The sequence below is a fragment of the Polypterus senegalus genome, chromosome 7, assembly GCF_016835505.1.
Source record: "Polypterus senegalus isolate Bchr_013 chromosome 7, ASM1683550v1, whole genome shotgun sequence".
In the NCBI taxonomy this organism is placed as follows: Eukaryota; Metazoa; Chordata; class Cladistia; order Polypteriformes; family Polypteridae; genus Polypterus; species Polypterus senegalus.
In genome coordinates this window covers 70,017,631-70,035,958 of record NC_053160.1, presented here as the reverse complement: position 1 = coordinate 70,035,958, position 18,328 = coordinate 70,017,631, and the positions used below count along the sequence as shown (strand labels likewise).

The following is an 18,328-nucleotide window of genomic DNA, read 5'->3' as shown; positions in this document are numbered from 1 at the left end:
TCCACATATATAGTTCTCAGTATGAAGAAATAGTATTTGTGTGACATTTAGCTTTAACTGGCTTTCCTCTTTACCCCCATGTTCTTGCTGAAAAACGTTTAAAAAGCAACATTTGCCATGTATCATGCAGCATCATGCATGTGTTACTCATTTTTCTATTTTTTTATGTTCCTTGTGCAATAACAATTTGTTTTCTGTGCTTAAGTCTATTCTGCACCTATCTAACATTGCACAGCTTCATGAATTCCAAACTGAGTCGTTGATTGTTAGCTTGTCATTTATGAAAGTCCAAGTCTATACTTTAATATAATAGGTTACATTATTTAAATTTGGAAAACATAACTTTAATTTTACATAAGTAAATGGAAGAACAGAAAGGCATCTGGGGAGAGACCACGTTAGCTTAAAAGGGAAGCCAGCATGGCAGATTGATAAGTATATCCTGCAAGCTGCAAAACAGGTGAAGTGTAAATACCTAATAACATAGTCCAAGTTGAATAAGGACACTTTCTTTTTCCAATCTATTGGATTGCTGAGTTTATGTAAAATATACTTGTAAAAGATTGTTTCAGCTCATATAATAGCTACTTGGGTAGACATTCTGAGTGATTTAGCTGAAGAGTATAAGCAGCAGTAACTGTAAGTTATATTTGTTCTGTTACAATAGCTTAAAATCAATAAAGTATCTATCTATCTATCAAGTTAATTACATAAAACATCTGAGTAACATATGAAAAATTTTCATATAACTGAAATCAGCTTTGCAGTAGCAAAATAAAACAGCACTAAATATTATTCTTAGCAAACAAAATGAAAGAAATAACTCAACAGCTGCATAGGATGAAATGATCTAGTCCAAGTTTCCTAATCTATGGCCTTACTGTATTTAGCAGTTAATTCAGCATGGGGTGCATAAAATGTGAACATTTTCCTCTTATTATTTTATATTTAATTTGCTTAATTAAAGCACTAAATGTAGAAAAAGAATAAATAAATGTTTCTTTTATATAATAACTCAACCTACTGGTTATTATTTTAGTTAGTCAGTCAGTCATTTTCCAACCCGCTATATCCTAACACAGGGTCACGGGGGTCTGCTGGAGCCAATCCCACCCATATCAAACTAGAACTACAAAGAACAATTAAATTGCCTATTTATGGTAGAGCTTTGGTCCAATGGGGTGTTATCAGTGTACACAATTTTTAAAAATAAAAAGTAGTATTTATGTTACATTTCATTTAAGGTGAGTTATTTATTCAGTTAAATCTTTTGAAAATGAAATGCTTTCAAGTTAAAAACTGCAATATTTTGTTTGTCAATTTTGTTTCTTTTTAGATGATGCAAGGTAGTCAAGAGGATCTGATTGTGCTTTCAAGTTTTCAACAAAGACTGAAATATTTTGGATTAATTGACTACAAAGCACAGAGAACGCTGGACCTGCTGTTTGATCACCTTCAAAATCAACCAGGAGATAGGCCAGTGGAAGTAATATGTGACTATATACCATAATATAATGTAATATCTAGCGATATAACCAAAATAAATGACAGCAGCACACTGCAAATTTAAATAAACACTCTTTATTTAAAGGAAAATTATCAGTACATCAGTTTTTGTTTAACCTTAGTGCACAGATAAGTATTAGCCATCCATTCTTTTTCTGCACATTCTTTTATCATTACTGGGTTACAGGCAAAAATTCAAGTGGAAATTAGGCAAAAACTTTTTTTAAAAATATTGTGTCTTACTAATACAAGGAAATTCATTAAGATCAGACTCTTATTTACAGTGGAACACTACGCACTGAAAAACAAATAAAATGTTTGAATAAACTGTTTACAACCATCTATAAAACAGTCACAGAGTTTAATATGGTTGTTATCCAATAAACATTTAAAATTACTTATTGGTTCCAAATGCAGTATTTTATGTTGGAAATTAATTCCAGATAACAGTAATGTAAAAACTGAAGGATTTGTAACACAATTCCAAAATGAAAGTAGGAACTATTAACTCAGTATAGCTTTTTGTAGTTATTAAAAGAATGTTAAGTGTTGCAGTAGAGGCATTACCATAAGATAATTAAATGTTGCTACATTTATGTACAGTTGTGTCTGGGGGTCCAGGTGGCCTTTGGCCTTCCCACCCCCCTTTTTTCTCCAGCTGGGGGTTTTGTTTTCCTGTCCTGTCTAACAGATTGATAATGTATGTTGATGGAAGTAGACATTTACTTTATATCCTACATTTAAAGACCTAATGTAGATTTTATTTATTTTAATTATAATATTCTGGTTTATTATTTTAAACCATTTTTTTATATCCAGGTCTTGTATTTTTATTATTACTGTATATCCATTTGTAAAATCTGTCAAGAGAACTTTAAAACATAAGTTCTTTAAGCTAGTAGTGTACAGTATAACCTAAAATTTGTAAAACAGTATGATTAACAATTTGGACAGCTTTGGTATGTACTGGTATATTGTATTTGTATAAACATTTCTGATGTAATCATATTTTCTTTAACAAATTACAAATCTGTTATAATGAAAGGCACTAATTTTAAAAATGGCAACTTATAATGACCACTTGTATGAGTATTTTCACTGACAGCTTTCCAAAAGTAGACCCTATCTAGTAATATTCACAGTTGCACACTTTCTAAGCCCATATCACCTTGACAGGTACATAACACCACACCTCAGTGTCAGTGTTAGTTGGCAACCCAATCTTTATTTTTACATCGCAAAGGAAGGAATTGAAAGTGCCAGGACAACCACTAGTGCCAAACAATATCCAGCTTCAACCTACATACAAAAGAGAATGGTATCAGCAATCGGCAGTTGTACAGTAAACTATCTAGACATGGCATGATGTGATGTCCTACAGATGTCTGAGATGTTTTATGTTTTTCCAACAGTTCTTTGGACATATCCATTAATTTAGTCATAGACTTAAGTGATGCTTCGATGATAAAGAAAGGAATGATAAAAACTGGCTAGCCAGATCAACAGTAATCTTTAGAGAATCACTTCAAAATTTATATTAAGACTGACTGAGATAACAACTACAACAACATTTATTTATATAGCACATTTTCATACAAACAGTAGCTCAAAGTGCTTTACATATTAAAGAATAGAAAAATGAAAGACATAATTATAAAAAATAAATCAACATATGAGATAAACAATTATATTAGGAATCTGAAGATAGTCTGCATCCTGTGCATACAGTTCTACTGCATACTAAGTGCATGAGTGCAAAGTGATGAGAAAATAAACTCAAACGTTTTGATTTGGGATTTGAAATGTGATAAAAACATATAAGGATTGCAGTAAAAAAAAAAAATTACATTTTTACAACTGCAAAGCCAATCTTAGTTTAAAAGTTTAAAAATAAAAGTAAATATTGAAATATCTTAAATTAATTTGCACATGTGGTGAATTGCTGATAAATTCACTTATAAGGACTAAGTATTTGTAAGATGAACTGGCCCATGAAGGTACCACAGGGCGAAACAAATGGAGCATCTTTAAATGACATAGACTCCAAACCAAAAAGTTCAAAAGGTGACCTTCGGAACCAGAAACGCAAAATCAAAATCCTTACAGAAAGGAAAGGTTATGAAGAGGAGTGGATTTAAAACATATATTTTTTAATATAAATAAAACTGCAATCTACTCTTTGAAAATTCCTTTGAAATCCCAAGACTGGTCATCTTTTGAAAAAAGTTAATTGTTTCAAGAAAATTTTGTATAGATTTGGAACAACAATTGCCTGTTCTGCAGGGAATAAATAATGTGTCATGTGGTGTGTCTACCATCCCATAGTTTGTGCCTCCTGTTACTATTTCCTATGAATGATACATCCTTCATGGTCAGCTAAGGCTTTCCTGCGGCCTTCTTTTACTCCTACTATGCACAGTTTGCCCTTGACTTTGATTCCAATTACTTTTGATAGGTAACTGGTCTTACTCAGAAGTAACATGATTGAAAAAGTTAAGAAATTTTAAAGCGATGTTCCTTTCTTTTTCATTGTTCTCGAGTCCTTCATCCCCTTTAAGTTTGGAGTTCTCATTCATGCTTTTTTGAGTTCTGTTCCTTGTTGTAAACTTTTAAGTTGCAGCAATCAAAGTTTTATTCTTGCATGTCAATCATGGTATCTCTCTGTTAAGCATTTATCCCATTTGATGGAAAAAACATTACTATAACAATTTACTCTGTCTTTTTAGTTATTATTTGCTTTCAATACCTGCAATGTCATCCATCCTCTTGGAGGCTTTCTTCTCAACAGTGAGCTGAGTGTAAGGTTAAAAATAGTGGAGACACATGGCCACACGCTGTTGCCTGTAACAAAATGTTTGCTTTAATTTCTCTAGCAATGGTTTTGTTAATAGAAACATCTTTTGCCCTGCCTTTTTGCTTTATTGTGTAATGGTGCTGACAAGTTGCATTAGGGAATGGCATAAGCGATGAGTCTCCAACAGTATGAGCTCTCACTCCATTCAAATGAGCAGCTTCAATGCCAGCTACAGTGACCCTATGAAAGTGCAACCCTTTCAGAGTCACACAAATTCCAATCCAGTGTGACAACAGCGAGCCGTCTTCGAAGTACAGCGAACTACCTAAAAGAACGATCTAAAGAGGAAGAATCCACTGGGTTGCTGCTGGTGAGGATCAGACAGTGCTACAGTATAGTTACTCAGTGCTGTACATTTAGTGTTTTCGTTTATCATTAGCTACAACACATCCTCTTCTTCTCCCTTTGCTCCTGTTTATGTACTTTTGCAATACTAACCCTGCCCATCTAATTTCTGAATTAGTATCAACCATCTTTGAATCTTTTTTTTTTCTTTTCTTTTCTACAGTTTACTATCAGATGTGACCGTGTTGAGCTTTGTCACATACTTGCATGATCAAAAAAGCTCTCTGGGGTTAGCTGTGACAGCTAGCTTATCAAAAGGTCATGTCAAAATGGATGTGTAGTTTTGCAGGAATTCTGCCACTTCATGTGTGCTTGTACATGTATTATTTTATGGCTTCATGTCTTTTAGAAGTCTAAATGCCACTGATCAGCTTACAAAGTTTAGCACTGTTACAATAATAAATACAGTAAAAGAAACTGTGAGATTTGTGTCACTGTCCCATTAGGCTTTCCCAGGGTAACAGAATAAAAGGAAGAACATAAAGGAGTGGGGAATCCTCATTTATTTCTGCACCTAGTCAAGATGAGGAAGAAAAAGATAAAAAACAGTGCTTTAAATTATTCTATGCTGATGGAAACTCCATGCTGGTCAAGTAACAGACACTGACTTCAGGTTTCCATTTGGTTTAAAAGAGGGTTGCCATATGAGGAAAAGTTCAAGGCGGCTGGAGGTCATGTCACTGAGTCTTATTTGGGGTAGTTTCCTCAATGTTGAGAGTAGAAGTAGAAGATGAGTTAGTGGCTGACTTCTGATTCCTTCCTTTATACATTCTGTAACAAACTCACCAAGTCCACAGGTGGGATATTAGTCACAGCTTTTTCTTCAGATTTGCACAGCTCTATGAAGACAGTAATGGACAACTAATATAGAATATAGGCTTTGCATATCTAGATGATGTATTTGTGTTCATGTTCAGGTTTCAACCCTACTGATCTGGCCATGGCCTTCTATGTGGGCTGCAGTAAATGTACTATTGATGTGGTGTCCAGGGATACCATTAAGCTAATAAAAAAAGCTGTCTATGTCCATAAAAAAGTGAATGGGGGATGTGAGACAGTTTCTGAACATCTGAGCCAGAAGGGTGACAGTCAAAGATATACTGACTCACAGGAGACAGTAGTAAGGAAATGAAAATGACCAGGGGCATCATAAGTCGAAGAAAGGGTTAAAGGTCAACACCAGCAATCAAGGAGATCTTTCATCAAGGCCAAATATAATCAGAAAGTTGGAGTCAAAAACAATGGAAGGAATTCAAAAAACCTGAAAGATTAAATAATAATCTTTTAGTGCAGCAAATCAAAGTTAATCCATCAAGCTCAGATACCCTAGAAACCCTGGGTGACCTTTGTATTGTTGTCAGATTGACATCACAAATAAGCTCATCCCAGGAAATTCTGGGCAAGATCTCCATGGAGACAGGAGAAAGTTAACATTCCGACGCTTAAGAGGAAAACAAAAATGGCGTTGTGAGAAAATCAGAATAACTGATGAACTTCCTCAAAACAGGTTCTAGACATAATCAAATCCAATTTTTACACTTCTTGAGTCTCAAAATCTTATGATCCTTATACAGATCAAAGGAAGTCCACAGGAATTTACACAAAAATCATTAAAGTTGGATATCATAACAGAAAAGGGAGAAAACTCAATGGACACCATCCAAACCAGTTAAATGGCAAAGCATCCGATCACTCACAGAATGCTCAGTTCTTTAGCAAGAAGACAAAAAGCTCAAAACAAACATTTTTGTGATCTATTAGTAATCAGTGAAATGCATAATTTTGTATGTCAATGCGCCTCCATTTTTATAGCTCACTTTACTTTTGAAGATTAGTACATTTCAGATTGTGTTTTGAACATTAAAGCCACTGCAGTCTACAAAAGGCATAACACAAAATGAAATTCTTTAATTGGTACTTTTTTCAAATTACCCTTCAGTAAGTCCAAAATGATAACAATAAATGCTCCATTGTATGCGTTGTCTGAATCCATTGTGAAGGAATAATGACAAGGGGAGAGAGTTAGAGTATGTCACACACACCTCGCAACAGCAGTATTCTTCTGTTGGAAAAAAAGGAATAAAGGGACAAACCAGAAAGACAAGTCAAAAGACAGGCAAGGATCAAAACAAGAAAAACTTCACTGGGTCTTGTCCCTGGCAACCGCATAGTAGCCAGGTTCCAAATTGGCATCCAATAAAAACAAAATGTCGTTGTAGTATTTTTTAAATACCAACATAAATTAATAATTTTCAAAATACACCAAGTACAATTGAAATTTTTCACCCATAAGATTCCAGACCATAAATAATAATATTATATGGTTAAATTGATTTAAGGAAATATGTATTCTACCCAGGAAAAATGAAAAATAAATGTGATTCATGACAAGCCATTTTTGAATTTTTAACAAAATTTGTAAAATTTTATGTTAACTTTCTGGGATTTTTCAGATAAGGATGACAGAAATTTTTGGAGAAGGTAGTGCTGCTCACTAATCATGGAACCATAAAGGGGTGTTGAATAGCACATGCATGCAAGAATTTCACTGTACTTTGTACACGTGGCAATAATGACCTGCTAAGGGCTCGTTTATAACGCGTACGCACATCCTCTGAGCAGGCCCTCTGAAATTAATGCGATGCGTGCGCCAGTTGCAGTACCAGCAAAAAATGAGGGGGGACACATTGTGATAAAAGTCAGAACAACACTGAACAAGCCTTTGTACACAAATCAATAGGAAAGGAAGGCGTAAAGCTTAAGTTTAAATTACATTCATAGACACGCTGCCGCTAAATATTCCCAGGCAAATTCACAACTTAATACTGGAAATGCCTGTTAAACATCTTAGATTCATGAGTAGTGATCACTTCGATGAATGAAACCTGTTCAAAAAACGCATTACACAATTGAGAAGACAGCAAAAGAATATGAAGCGAGTGACGCATACAAGCATATTCATAAGTGCAGCTACTGCAAAAAACAAAGCACGGTGTAAACCTTAACTTTAAATTAAGTTCATAGACAGGTTGCCACTGGCGTTTGTCATGCCTACGATGAATACGATATTCGTGAGGTACAAGTTTAATGACAAGACGCAGGATATAAACGAGACTTTTGATCACTTTGTAATGAAGTTAAAATTGCTATAATAGAGATAAAATTGCTGGTGAAGGACTGTGCTTATGCAACCGAAGATAAGATGGTCAGGGATAGAATAGTGTTTGGCACAAACTCATCAAAAGTGCGAGAGAAACTTTTAAATGCTGGGTCTGAGCTAACATTAAATAAAGTCGTGGACATCATGAGATAGCACACGCATAGCTGAGAACCTTCGATGCATGTACTCAGAGCGGCTCACATGAACTGACTTTGCAGGACTGGGAAATGTAAACCCGTGCATGCAGTGTGTGATGTCTCAGACACACTACTTCTCCGCTGCAAAGTGCGGGTATTTTGCTAGTCTTTAATAAAGTACCAGTAAGAAAACAAAAACAAAATCCAATGTCATGCACTTTAATTATATGCAGTCCTCTTTAATGACACTGTTTAAATATATAAATAACAGTAAACAAAAATAAGTGGAGGTGAATCTGCACAATATTTACATGGCTCAAAAATAATGGTGATGAAAAAAATGTAAAATAACAAAAACACATGATTAGACAACTTTTCTTCTTCCTCCTTCTCCCAGGACAAAATCAAGAGAACAGGAAAAACAGTCTCCAAAATCAAAAGTAAAAGAAAACCGCACAAGCACAAAAACAGAAAAGTCAATGAAGAAAATCAAATAATGCTGTGATTATGGGAATGCTAGATAAGGATCGCTCCATCACAACCGCTCAGCTACCTTCTCTCTCCTACATCAGATGGTCAAAAGATGACCCCTGCTGGGTACTTGTCTGTTTTATCTGCCGAGCCGAACTACCTGGCCAATTATTAACTCTGGCCCAACACCAACCTGTCAGCCACCCCCTATAGCCTCGATCTAGGCAGATGACCCCCTATAGTTTGAGCTTCTCGTTTGCGCGCGTGGCTGCTGGCACACACACACTCACACACTCACACTCGTGTGTACGCACCTCCAACTTCAGGCAGCTACCTGAAGATGCTTTAATTTTTTTTCTGTTCCTTCCAGACTTGAGATTTTAGGGCTACTCTACACACCTGGCTTGTGTACCTCACTTTTCCACCAGTTACTCTGTCGTGTGGCCATACAGACGTCCTTCCCCAGTATGACATGAAGTAACACAAGGATGTTGGTGTGCCAGTGTTCGTTAATTCACATCAAAACTGCCAACAATGTTTCCACCTGTGGCACACCTTAATCCCACCACCTCAGCCGTTTTCTCCTGAAGCCTTCTCACCCTCCCTGCAGGTAAGCGTTCTCTTTTTACAACTAACATATAAAAAGATCAAACTGCTCTAGTTAGTTCTTGCATTCAAGGTGTTACAACATTTTTTTCTCATTTGTATTTCCTGTACTGATTCCACTTTAATGACCATCTTGGTCTGGCTTGATTGTCCATTGAGATCATGTGACTTGTGATGTTATCGCCCTGGGGGTATTTAAGGTGGTAGCAGGCAAGTCTGTGCCCAAGATTCTCGATACTCAAGGAAAACATTTTTTTCAGGGCTCAGAAGTTGTGTTTAAGAAACGTAGGGCTTAAGACTTTTGACAGCCATGTTCATCAAGAGAAACTGCAACAAAATAGGGAAGCAGTGAAGTAATAAATAAAATTAAATTTATTAGCATAAGAAATACATAATAAAAGTGAACATGTTTAGTTCAAGTTGGTACCTTAGATCCATGACGTCGAGTTTTTTTAAAGATGGCTGCTATGATGGCACCTACACTCCTGCTACACGTGAACATCTCCTAACAAGTAGCAGCGCCAACACAACAGAACACTAAATGGCACCTGTAAAGGTCTCATGAATGGAGTCAATCAAAATGGTAAAAAAGAACAAACATCAAAATCACATAAGTTTTCATTTTTGATTCACGTGAACTTTCTTCAATGTCCTCCAGTTTTCTCCCATCTCTATATATACTGTAATCTTCATTTGGATCTTGATCTTTGTTTGTCCATGAATGAATTAGAAGAAGAAGCACTAGATGGCAGTAGAGAGACAGCTAAAACATAGGCATTGCATTAAGAATCTCCTCCAGGCTTATACTACTGAAGACTGTAGTCACACCTCAAAACACAGACATTCAAACTAAACAAATTGTTGTGCTTTAAATTAACTAAAGAGATCTTCATTTAGATCTTGATCTTTGTTTGTCCGCGAATTCCACGCATGCGTAGACCACCTTCCAGTTTAGTACGTTGTTGTTACCCACGGATGTCAACAATGTGCTGGAATAACAAAAGGGATGGTGGACAGTGTTACGCTGGTTAGCTCCCGAGGCCTGGTTAGAGAATGAGATTGTCGAAGATAAAAGGTACGTGCCTACGTAACATATGAATGAATTAAAGACAGTGGCTAAAATGAATGACAACGTAACAGCACGTTCCGGAAATTATTATTGTTACGTTGTAGCCGGTGAGTGCTGCGCGTCTCACCCTTGTACCGTGGCTTGCTCACATGTCAGTGAAGTGATCCCTATTTATGCTTTAAAGAGCCTGGATACCTATGTGTCCCCCTTTTATAACCATTGCTCCGTGTATATTGCCTTACTCTTTGGATTGCCACAAAGCAACCTGCGAGACTGGAGAAAGGTTGAGAAGACATCGTGAGAGGAAACGATAGCGTCATGAAAATGACACGGACTGTGAACGGACAGAAGCAGAAATGCTCCTACACCACCACATAATTACGATTCGGACAGTGATTCCGAGTAGGCTGTTCCTATCGAATCAATGTCCAAGAGCTTTCTTTTGTAATTTTGTTTCCCTTATAATAAATCTTAATGCTGTGAGACGAAGGGCCCAGTTCACGACTGGCAGCCGCGTTTAAACAGGGAGCCCTTCACAGACAACTTTAACACGCGCAACGTAGTTGGGCGCACATGGCTAGTTTCTTAATAAGTGCAACAGGGCCTGGTATGAGGAGAGTGCCTGGCTGTGTGGCAGCTGGCATCTCATCTGGGTCTGTTTCTAGCTTTGCCCTCAGGGTAGGATTTTGTCTTCATATAAACCTCCTAAGGAAAAAAGGAGGTTAACTGGTGATTGTGAAGTGGCCCAGTTTGAAGTGCTTGAATGGGCCCAGCAACAAACTGGCACTCCTGTTTTGGACCCAGTGTTGCATGAACTGGCTTTGGAACCTGTAATTATGTTAGAAGAATAGGTGAGTGGTTTCAATTTTTATCTTTTCATTTCCAACCAGCTTTGATTTGTTTATGTCCTACTTTTAAGAAGAAAATCTTATCATTAAATTTGTGTGAATATATGGCAGGGAGTATGGCATAGTGGTTAAGGTTTTAGGTTTTCGGCTGCAAGCCCAGGGGTTGTGGGTTCAAGTCTTGCTACTGACGGTGCGATCCTGAGCAAATCACTTTACCTGCCTGTGCTCCAATTGGAAAAACAAAAGCAACCAAATGTCATAAGTCACCTTAGATAAAGACATCAGCCAAGTTAAAAAATAATAAATATGACATGAATGCACATGCTATGTGCTGGGTTTGTGCCCTGTCCAGGCTTTGTTCCTGCTTTATGCCCAATGCTGCCATGTCAGCCTCTAGCTACACAAGACACTGAAACCAAATGGGCAGCTTCAGAAAGTGAACTAAGGTAAATACAATATAGATTCATTTTTTTCATTTTCTTTTTATTACAGGTCACCAGAACAGTGATGTGTAAATTCTGTGAGTACAACAGTTCAGTATTCAGAGCGGGCATTTTAATCACTGAAATTCCCACCAGCAGCCAGAACAAAATGGTAGGGATTGTTTTAGCATTTTACGATAAACTGCTTTGAACAGAGCCATTGATGCCAGCTGCGAGGGGCAGACGTGTGTCTCGACATTCTTTGCGGCTGACTCAGCCGGCTTCGCTGTAAGCCTCATGTTTATACTGTTTATTCACACTCTCTGACATTTACCTTTTGCTCTGCAGAAAAACTCGGCAAATTTAGTTTACTTTTTATTTTTCTGCTCAACTGTAAAATGTCTAGGCGACTTCTGCAGCACCATCAAGAAGATGGTATGTGTCTATGAGAATAATAAGCAACTTGTTTGGTTTAGAGGGACTCTGTAAAGTGGGGGCACCCCTCCACCCCCCATCTGTTCCTTTAATTTTAAGGCATATCAATGATGGTTGATCCTAACCTACTCAAAGCCATGTGTTCTGTTCAGGTGATGGGTACTGCAGGCTATTTGGAGAGCCCTGAACAGGACACCAGTCAGTCACAGGACCCACTCATGCATACAGTATACCCCCACTTACACTTAAATCGCCAGTCAAACTGACATGGAAGGAACACCCACCCATACATCGGAAGTACAAACTCGGGTGCAGGGTTTGAAAACAAGACCCTGACATCTGGGAGGTGTGCTCCAGGATGACTTTTTGAACGTTTCCTTCTATGACTTTCATAAGTCCTGTCATTTTTAAATATGAAGCTAAGCAGTTCATGCAGTGTTTCATTACTGACAGACTGGACAAGTGGCTCCATGTTCTCACTGTCAAGGTAGTCACAGTAGACAGAGGACTATCTCTCACACCCTCTGGCTGCTAAATTCCCATCAGGCTGTTGGCTCAGGTAACCTCTGGGTCTAAAAGCTAAATTTGACTTGCATCAGGGCAGCGAGCCTTTGTGGGGCAATAGGGGGCTAATGAAGCTCATTATCAAATCCATTTCACAGGGGAGTCACGGGGCAGAACAGGCAGAAAAAGCACTCTGGAGAGAATAACAAGCCATCATAGAGTTAATTTGGAGTTAGCAGGTCTTTGGGGATGTGACGGAAAAACCACACAGACATGGGCAGAACATGCACTCTGCACATAAGCAATGCTGGCTGGCCAGGGCGCTAGACCCATGAGGTTAAACAGGGCTGCCCTAATGAAGCTCAATGTGGTTCATTGTATTGTTCTGTTCTGAACACAAGAAGAATTTAAAACATCTTGATGGAAAGTTCCATCCATTCTTCATCAAATATGTTTGGTCCATCCTGGCATTGTAGGTTTTAATTCCTGTGATATTCTACATTGGAGCAAGCTCACGTCACACTTTTAGTTTGTAGCTCCTTAAAAAAATATGTCCATTGCCAAGATCCACAACTCTTGTAGACTGCTTGATGTTTTCCTTCAGCATCTTTCGGCACTTTATGACAACATTACTTTCTATTGCACCATCGCAAATCCTTTTAGTGCCTCTGCCATGGTTTATGATAAGAGCCCAGGATTCCCTACTTCCAGCAAACCTTGAGATCACAATATTCAGTGATGTTCCCATCAGACCTGAATGCTATGCTTGGCCTCAGAGCTTCCCAGATGCCTTCAGAAAGATATAATCTGACATTTTGTTCAATAATGAAGCTCACATTTGTTAAGTACTCATTTCATACCCCAGTCATCTTAGTGGTTTTCACATTCCTTTCCACCAGATAACTCAGTTTTGCAAGATGCCTGTTTCTACACAGACACACGTTCTCTGGTGAGGGCCATGGTGGCAACAACCCAAGCAGGTCAGCCCAGACTTCCCTGTCCTCAGCCAAAGATTCCAGCTCATCCTGGGAAATTCCCAGAAGTTCCCAAGCCAAGTGGGTAGTGCCTGGAGCAGCTCTGGGGAGAGTTGCCTGGAGGAAATCCTTACAACATGCTCAAACCACCTCAGCATCTCCTCTTGATCTGGAGAGATCCTCACCTATGGCTGTGGGTACTGACCTGAAGAATGTGATTGAGAGAACAAGTGGCAGAAACGAGGGCTGCTTAGAAGCCGAGCGATTTGGGAGTCCCTCAAAGCATAGTCCATGTATTTCAACAGCATCTTTGTGGACTGACTTTATCTTTCTAGTAGTCTTGCTAGCGGACTGTCTCAGATGAAGAAGGATGGGGGGGTCTTTTCACTGGTGCTTATAAAGTTAGCCTATACTAAGGGGGCTCAGTATTTACAGAATTAACCATATTTTATTTATTTGAAATTACCAGTTGTGGTGTACGGCCGGCCGTTCATCCCGGCCAATACCTCCAAGCCGCCAGGTGAAGCCCTCTCTGCAGTATGGAGTTGCCCCGAAAAGCATGGCATCATGGACATTGGACATTGGAGTCTTTATGCGTAGCCCTGCTGGATGCCGTGGGGGCCACTAGGAGACGCTGCAGGGAGGAACAATGTTTATTTGCCAACACGGAGTACGTCCGAGTCACAAGGACAAGGGGAATGACGTGCTTCCGGGGTGAAGAAAAGGACTTTTGATCTGACCCGGAAGTGATAGGAGTCACAGGGACTGGGGATTGGAACACTTCCGGGTCAGGGAATATAAAAGGATTGTGGGAGCTCCCAGATGGCGAGCCGAGCTGGGTGGAAGGGTGGCAATGCGTCTGGGAGTTTAGGAATTGTATTCTGTATTGTTTATTGGATGAGTATTGTGGAGAGGAGGGTGCTTTGTGCACTGTGCAGTATAAATAAAGTCTACTTTTGGACGTTTATCTGGTGTCAGGCGTATTGGACAAGGGTTCAAGGGAGTGATAGCGCCCCCTATCTGTCACACCAGTAAAATTGTGATTTTCTCTTTGACATACAGTAACTGGTTTGTGCAAGAAGCCACTCAAACACATTAAGATTTAATTGCGTACTCAAATCCTTTTGTATACCTCTGTATATCCAGAGATGCTATGGCCACATCTGCAGTTAACATTCTTTGGGCAGATGTTCAGAGTCTCTTGAGAAATTCTGCCTTGGTCAGACAGATTGCAGAAACATTTGTACCATTTATATATACCATACCAAACTGTGAAAGTCATAAAATAAAACCTTCAAATCCACTTAAGGATTCTGGGTACGGCCTGTTCCTGTATGGCGTTCCAGCTCACAGGATCCTCATTGTTGCGGATAGCCATGTCCTGGGGGTGGGACTGGACTGTGTGTCTGCCTGTGAGGTTGCCAACCGGGTTCTGAAGCTGTTTCATTGTGTGGTGGAGAGGTTGCCAACCGGGTTCTGAAGCTGTTTCATTGTGTGGTGGGTGCAGCACACCAGTGCATGCTCTCTGACCATAACTGTTCAAGCAAACAAGGCTGGAGCTGAATATGGATGAGATGCTCATATCGTTCACACCTGTTTAGAATCACTAGCCTAATCTGTGGGATGTGAGAGGAAAACTGGGGTACCTGGAGAAAACCTGCACAACCTCAGGGGAACGTGCACACTCCACACAGACAGTAAGCAGGCGCAGGATCAGGGAAGGAGCAGCAGTAGACACTGCCTTGTGCTGTCACCCCACCATGGAGGGGTTGGGATTTGCAGATTTATTTATTTTTTACTCAGTCACTAACTTCAGAATCAATCATCTTTAGTATTCCTGGATCCATCACACATGCTTACAGTATTAATGATTTTTTTTTAACCCTAATGTTTACTTTCTGTACATCTGATTATATTATCCCTACAAATTATATGAATGCGGCTTTATTCATCTTGAAGGATGTAATACCTGCCTGGGCAGCAATGAACGCTAGGGCTGGTCTAAAATGCTCAATGGTCGATTATTTAGCACACTTTTCCTCAAACCCACAGTCTTTTGGCACCAATTAACCTATGGGGCAGAACAGTGGGACCATGGCGGGCACCACTATCTCCCCATTCCTAAGTTTGAATCTCTGCCCTTGGAAATGCCTTTATGAATCTTACATGTCCTGCCTGCGTCTATGTGAGTTTTTCTCCCACAGCCAAAAACACTTAAAATTAGGTGAACTGGTTCTGCATAAGTGAGGATGGGTGTGTGCATGACTGACCACCAGGATGGACTTAAACTGTGTCCAGAGTTTTCTCCTGCCGTGTGCCCAGTGCCACCACAATAGGTGCCAACTCCCTGTGACCATGAACTGGGACCAGAATGGATGATGGGATAATCAGTGAGTCTTCAGACCCTGACAGAAAAATAAAACATTACCACAGGATGAAAGGAGGCCAAAGATGACACCAGAGTCAGGGGTCAAAGCAGTAGGCAGTAGTGTTACCCACTTTAGAACTTACTGATATGGTCAGATATGTCCAAAGTGAAAAATATAAATACAAATACACATTACCTTAACTTTAGTGGGTGCAATAACTGACTAAAATGATACTTTTTTTGTTACCCCATGTAGTTTGTAGTGATGATTGAGAAACATCTTTACCCTCATGTTTTCAAGCAGAATGGAGAGAAGAAAGTGTCTTACATAATAGGCATCTGTGACCAACGCTGGACTACGGCAAACAATATCAAAACATGTATGAAAAAATTCGGTTGTATGCTTCCAACATCCCAAACACCTGCTTTACTAAAATACTGTTAAATAAACCACTGCCAGCAACACACCTCACAAATGAAAATGGGACACAATCAATTACTTGGATTCTAGACCTACATCCCATTGTTATATTTATATTCATGTCCACATTTGGAGTACCTCGGAATTATTTACTGACAGGCTGTGAAACTGTACGGGTGAACTGCCCTTCTACTTGCTGCGTAAGTCCAAGGCAGCTTCTCTTCCTGATGAGGTTCTCACACCCTTTTTGTTTCACAAGCCTCTCACTGCAGCCAATGCATAAGCTGTTACTAGGCTGGCCTGCTGACTAATGAATGGGGCAGGAAGGGGGAATCGTCAGGTCTGATGTTCGGTCATGTTTGTGTATATTCTGTTTTAATTCACAACAGCGTTTCCGAGAAGTGTTTTATATTAGTCAGAATATGTGTGTATAAGACATTGTCTGAATTAATAAATTGTAGTTACCTTTGATAACCCGCTTAAGTTGATGTCACATTACATAACTTCTAGTCACTGGGTATGTCAGACTTGCTGACAACAGTTCGCTGTGTTGTGAATTGCTGGAAACACCCATTAAATTCCACAATATCTCTGAAAAGGATGGATTTTTAACAACAACAACAACATTATTTATTTATTTATATAGCACATTTTCATACAAAAAGTAGCTCAAAGTGCTTTACATAATGAAGGAAACAGAAGAGAGAGTAGAGGTTAGTATGGATTTTAGAGCCACCATGAATAGTTATTATAATGAGCTGGATATACAGAGTATCAGGATTTTGATTACAGTGAAGTTATGAGAAGCCCATGTTAAAATAATGTTTAATAATAAAATAATGTTTAATGATTACATTCATCAATCCAGGGATGCGCCCATTCCAGGCAGCATCGGGCATGAGGCAGCAGCAATCCCTGGACAGGGCATCAGTTCATCGCAAGGTGAATACAAACACACACGTACACTTGCGTCATTTTAGCATCACCAAATCTCCAAACCACCGGAGCACACTGTGGAAACCCACCAGGAAAACATGCAAACTCCTGGCAGGGAACACCAGTGGCATGACTCCCTACTGTGAGGCATCAGTGCCACCGCTCCACACCGTGCCAGCCCAATGTGTAATTAGTGGCAATATTCATTATTTAAATGAAGTTAACGATTTATCTGTAAAATGTAATATTTCATCGTGAAAGTGATATCAAGTATATAGTAAATCTAAGGAGTGTAAATGTGCAGAGAGCTGGAATATCATACATTTAATGTGTTCTGTGTAGCTGCTGACAGTACAGGAGGAAGCCCCAGAAGCACACAGTGAGGTTGGTTTTAAGATGACATTTATGGCGTTTTACTTTAATGACAAAATAAACTACAAGATTAAAGTCAAATTCTCCACTTTAATCATGAAATGGACCTATTTTTTTCTCAGTGGCTCAAATAAATTCTGATGTTGTTGTAAATGTGCAAAAAAAAAAAAAAGGATGGTACATAAGATGGATGTGAGGCCTTTAAAGTGTATTGCGTCATTACAATGGGGAATATGTGAGAAATAGACGAAGAAAAGCATCACAAATACATTTGTACGTCAGCATTTAAGTTTGATGATTTGTTTCACCACATCAACCATTCATCAAACATCGAAGTGCACACACTGTAGGGTCTGCGGAGCGGCTCATTGTCACGTGTTTGATAGTAAAGAGAGACTCTGACGTCACGTTCCAACTGGAACACACTGTGACCCCCCAATTTTTTCCTAGTGCTGCAACTTGCACACGTGTCACGTTAATTTCTGTCAAATGAATGCTGGGAACATGTTGTACGCGTTGTGAGTAGGAAGTATAAACTGGCCCTAACGTGACATGACCCTTATAAATCCATATAATTGTTGTAAAATGTGCATTGCTCAAGAAAGATGGCAATAAAAACAGGAAGATTATCGTTACGTGTCTTAAATCTACCAATATACAGTATTAGGCATTTCATTAAAGGCCATCACATCTGATGATTTAAGACCTCCCAATAATCCATCGTACCCAGTAGTTCAGCACTGCTACTGATGTTTTCCCAGAATGGTCAGCTCTCTTTGATTTCGCACCAGTTATTCTGCCTGAGTTCGGTGTATTAGCTGATTTTTTGTGGTGCAAATGATCAACAGAATTCAATATTCAGGAAGCAGGTAAAAATAATCATAGTAAAAACGCAGGAGG

General features: G+C 39.0%; 1 protein-coding gene across 1 annotated transcript in view; it reads left to right on the top strand.

Moving 5' to 3' along the window:
• fancc (FA complementation group C) overlaps positions 1–3,823 on the top strand; it is a 107,117-nt gene extending 103,294 nt beyond the window's left edge. The window contains exon 15 of the mRNA XM_039758851.1: positions 1,337–3,823. Within this exon, the coding sequence (XP_039614785.1) occupies positions 1,337–1,510 (174 nt within the window). The 3' untranslated portion in view covers positions 1,511–3,823. The remainder of the gene's footprint in view (positions 1–1,336) is intronic.
• The last annotated feature ends 14,505 nt before the right edge of the window (positions 3,824–18,328 follow it).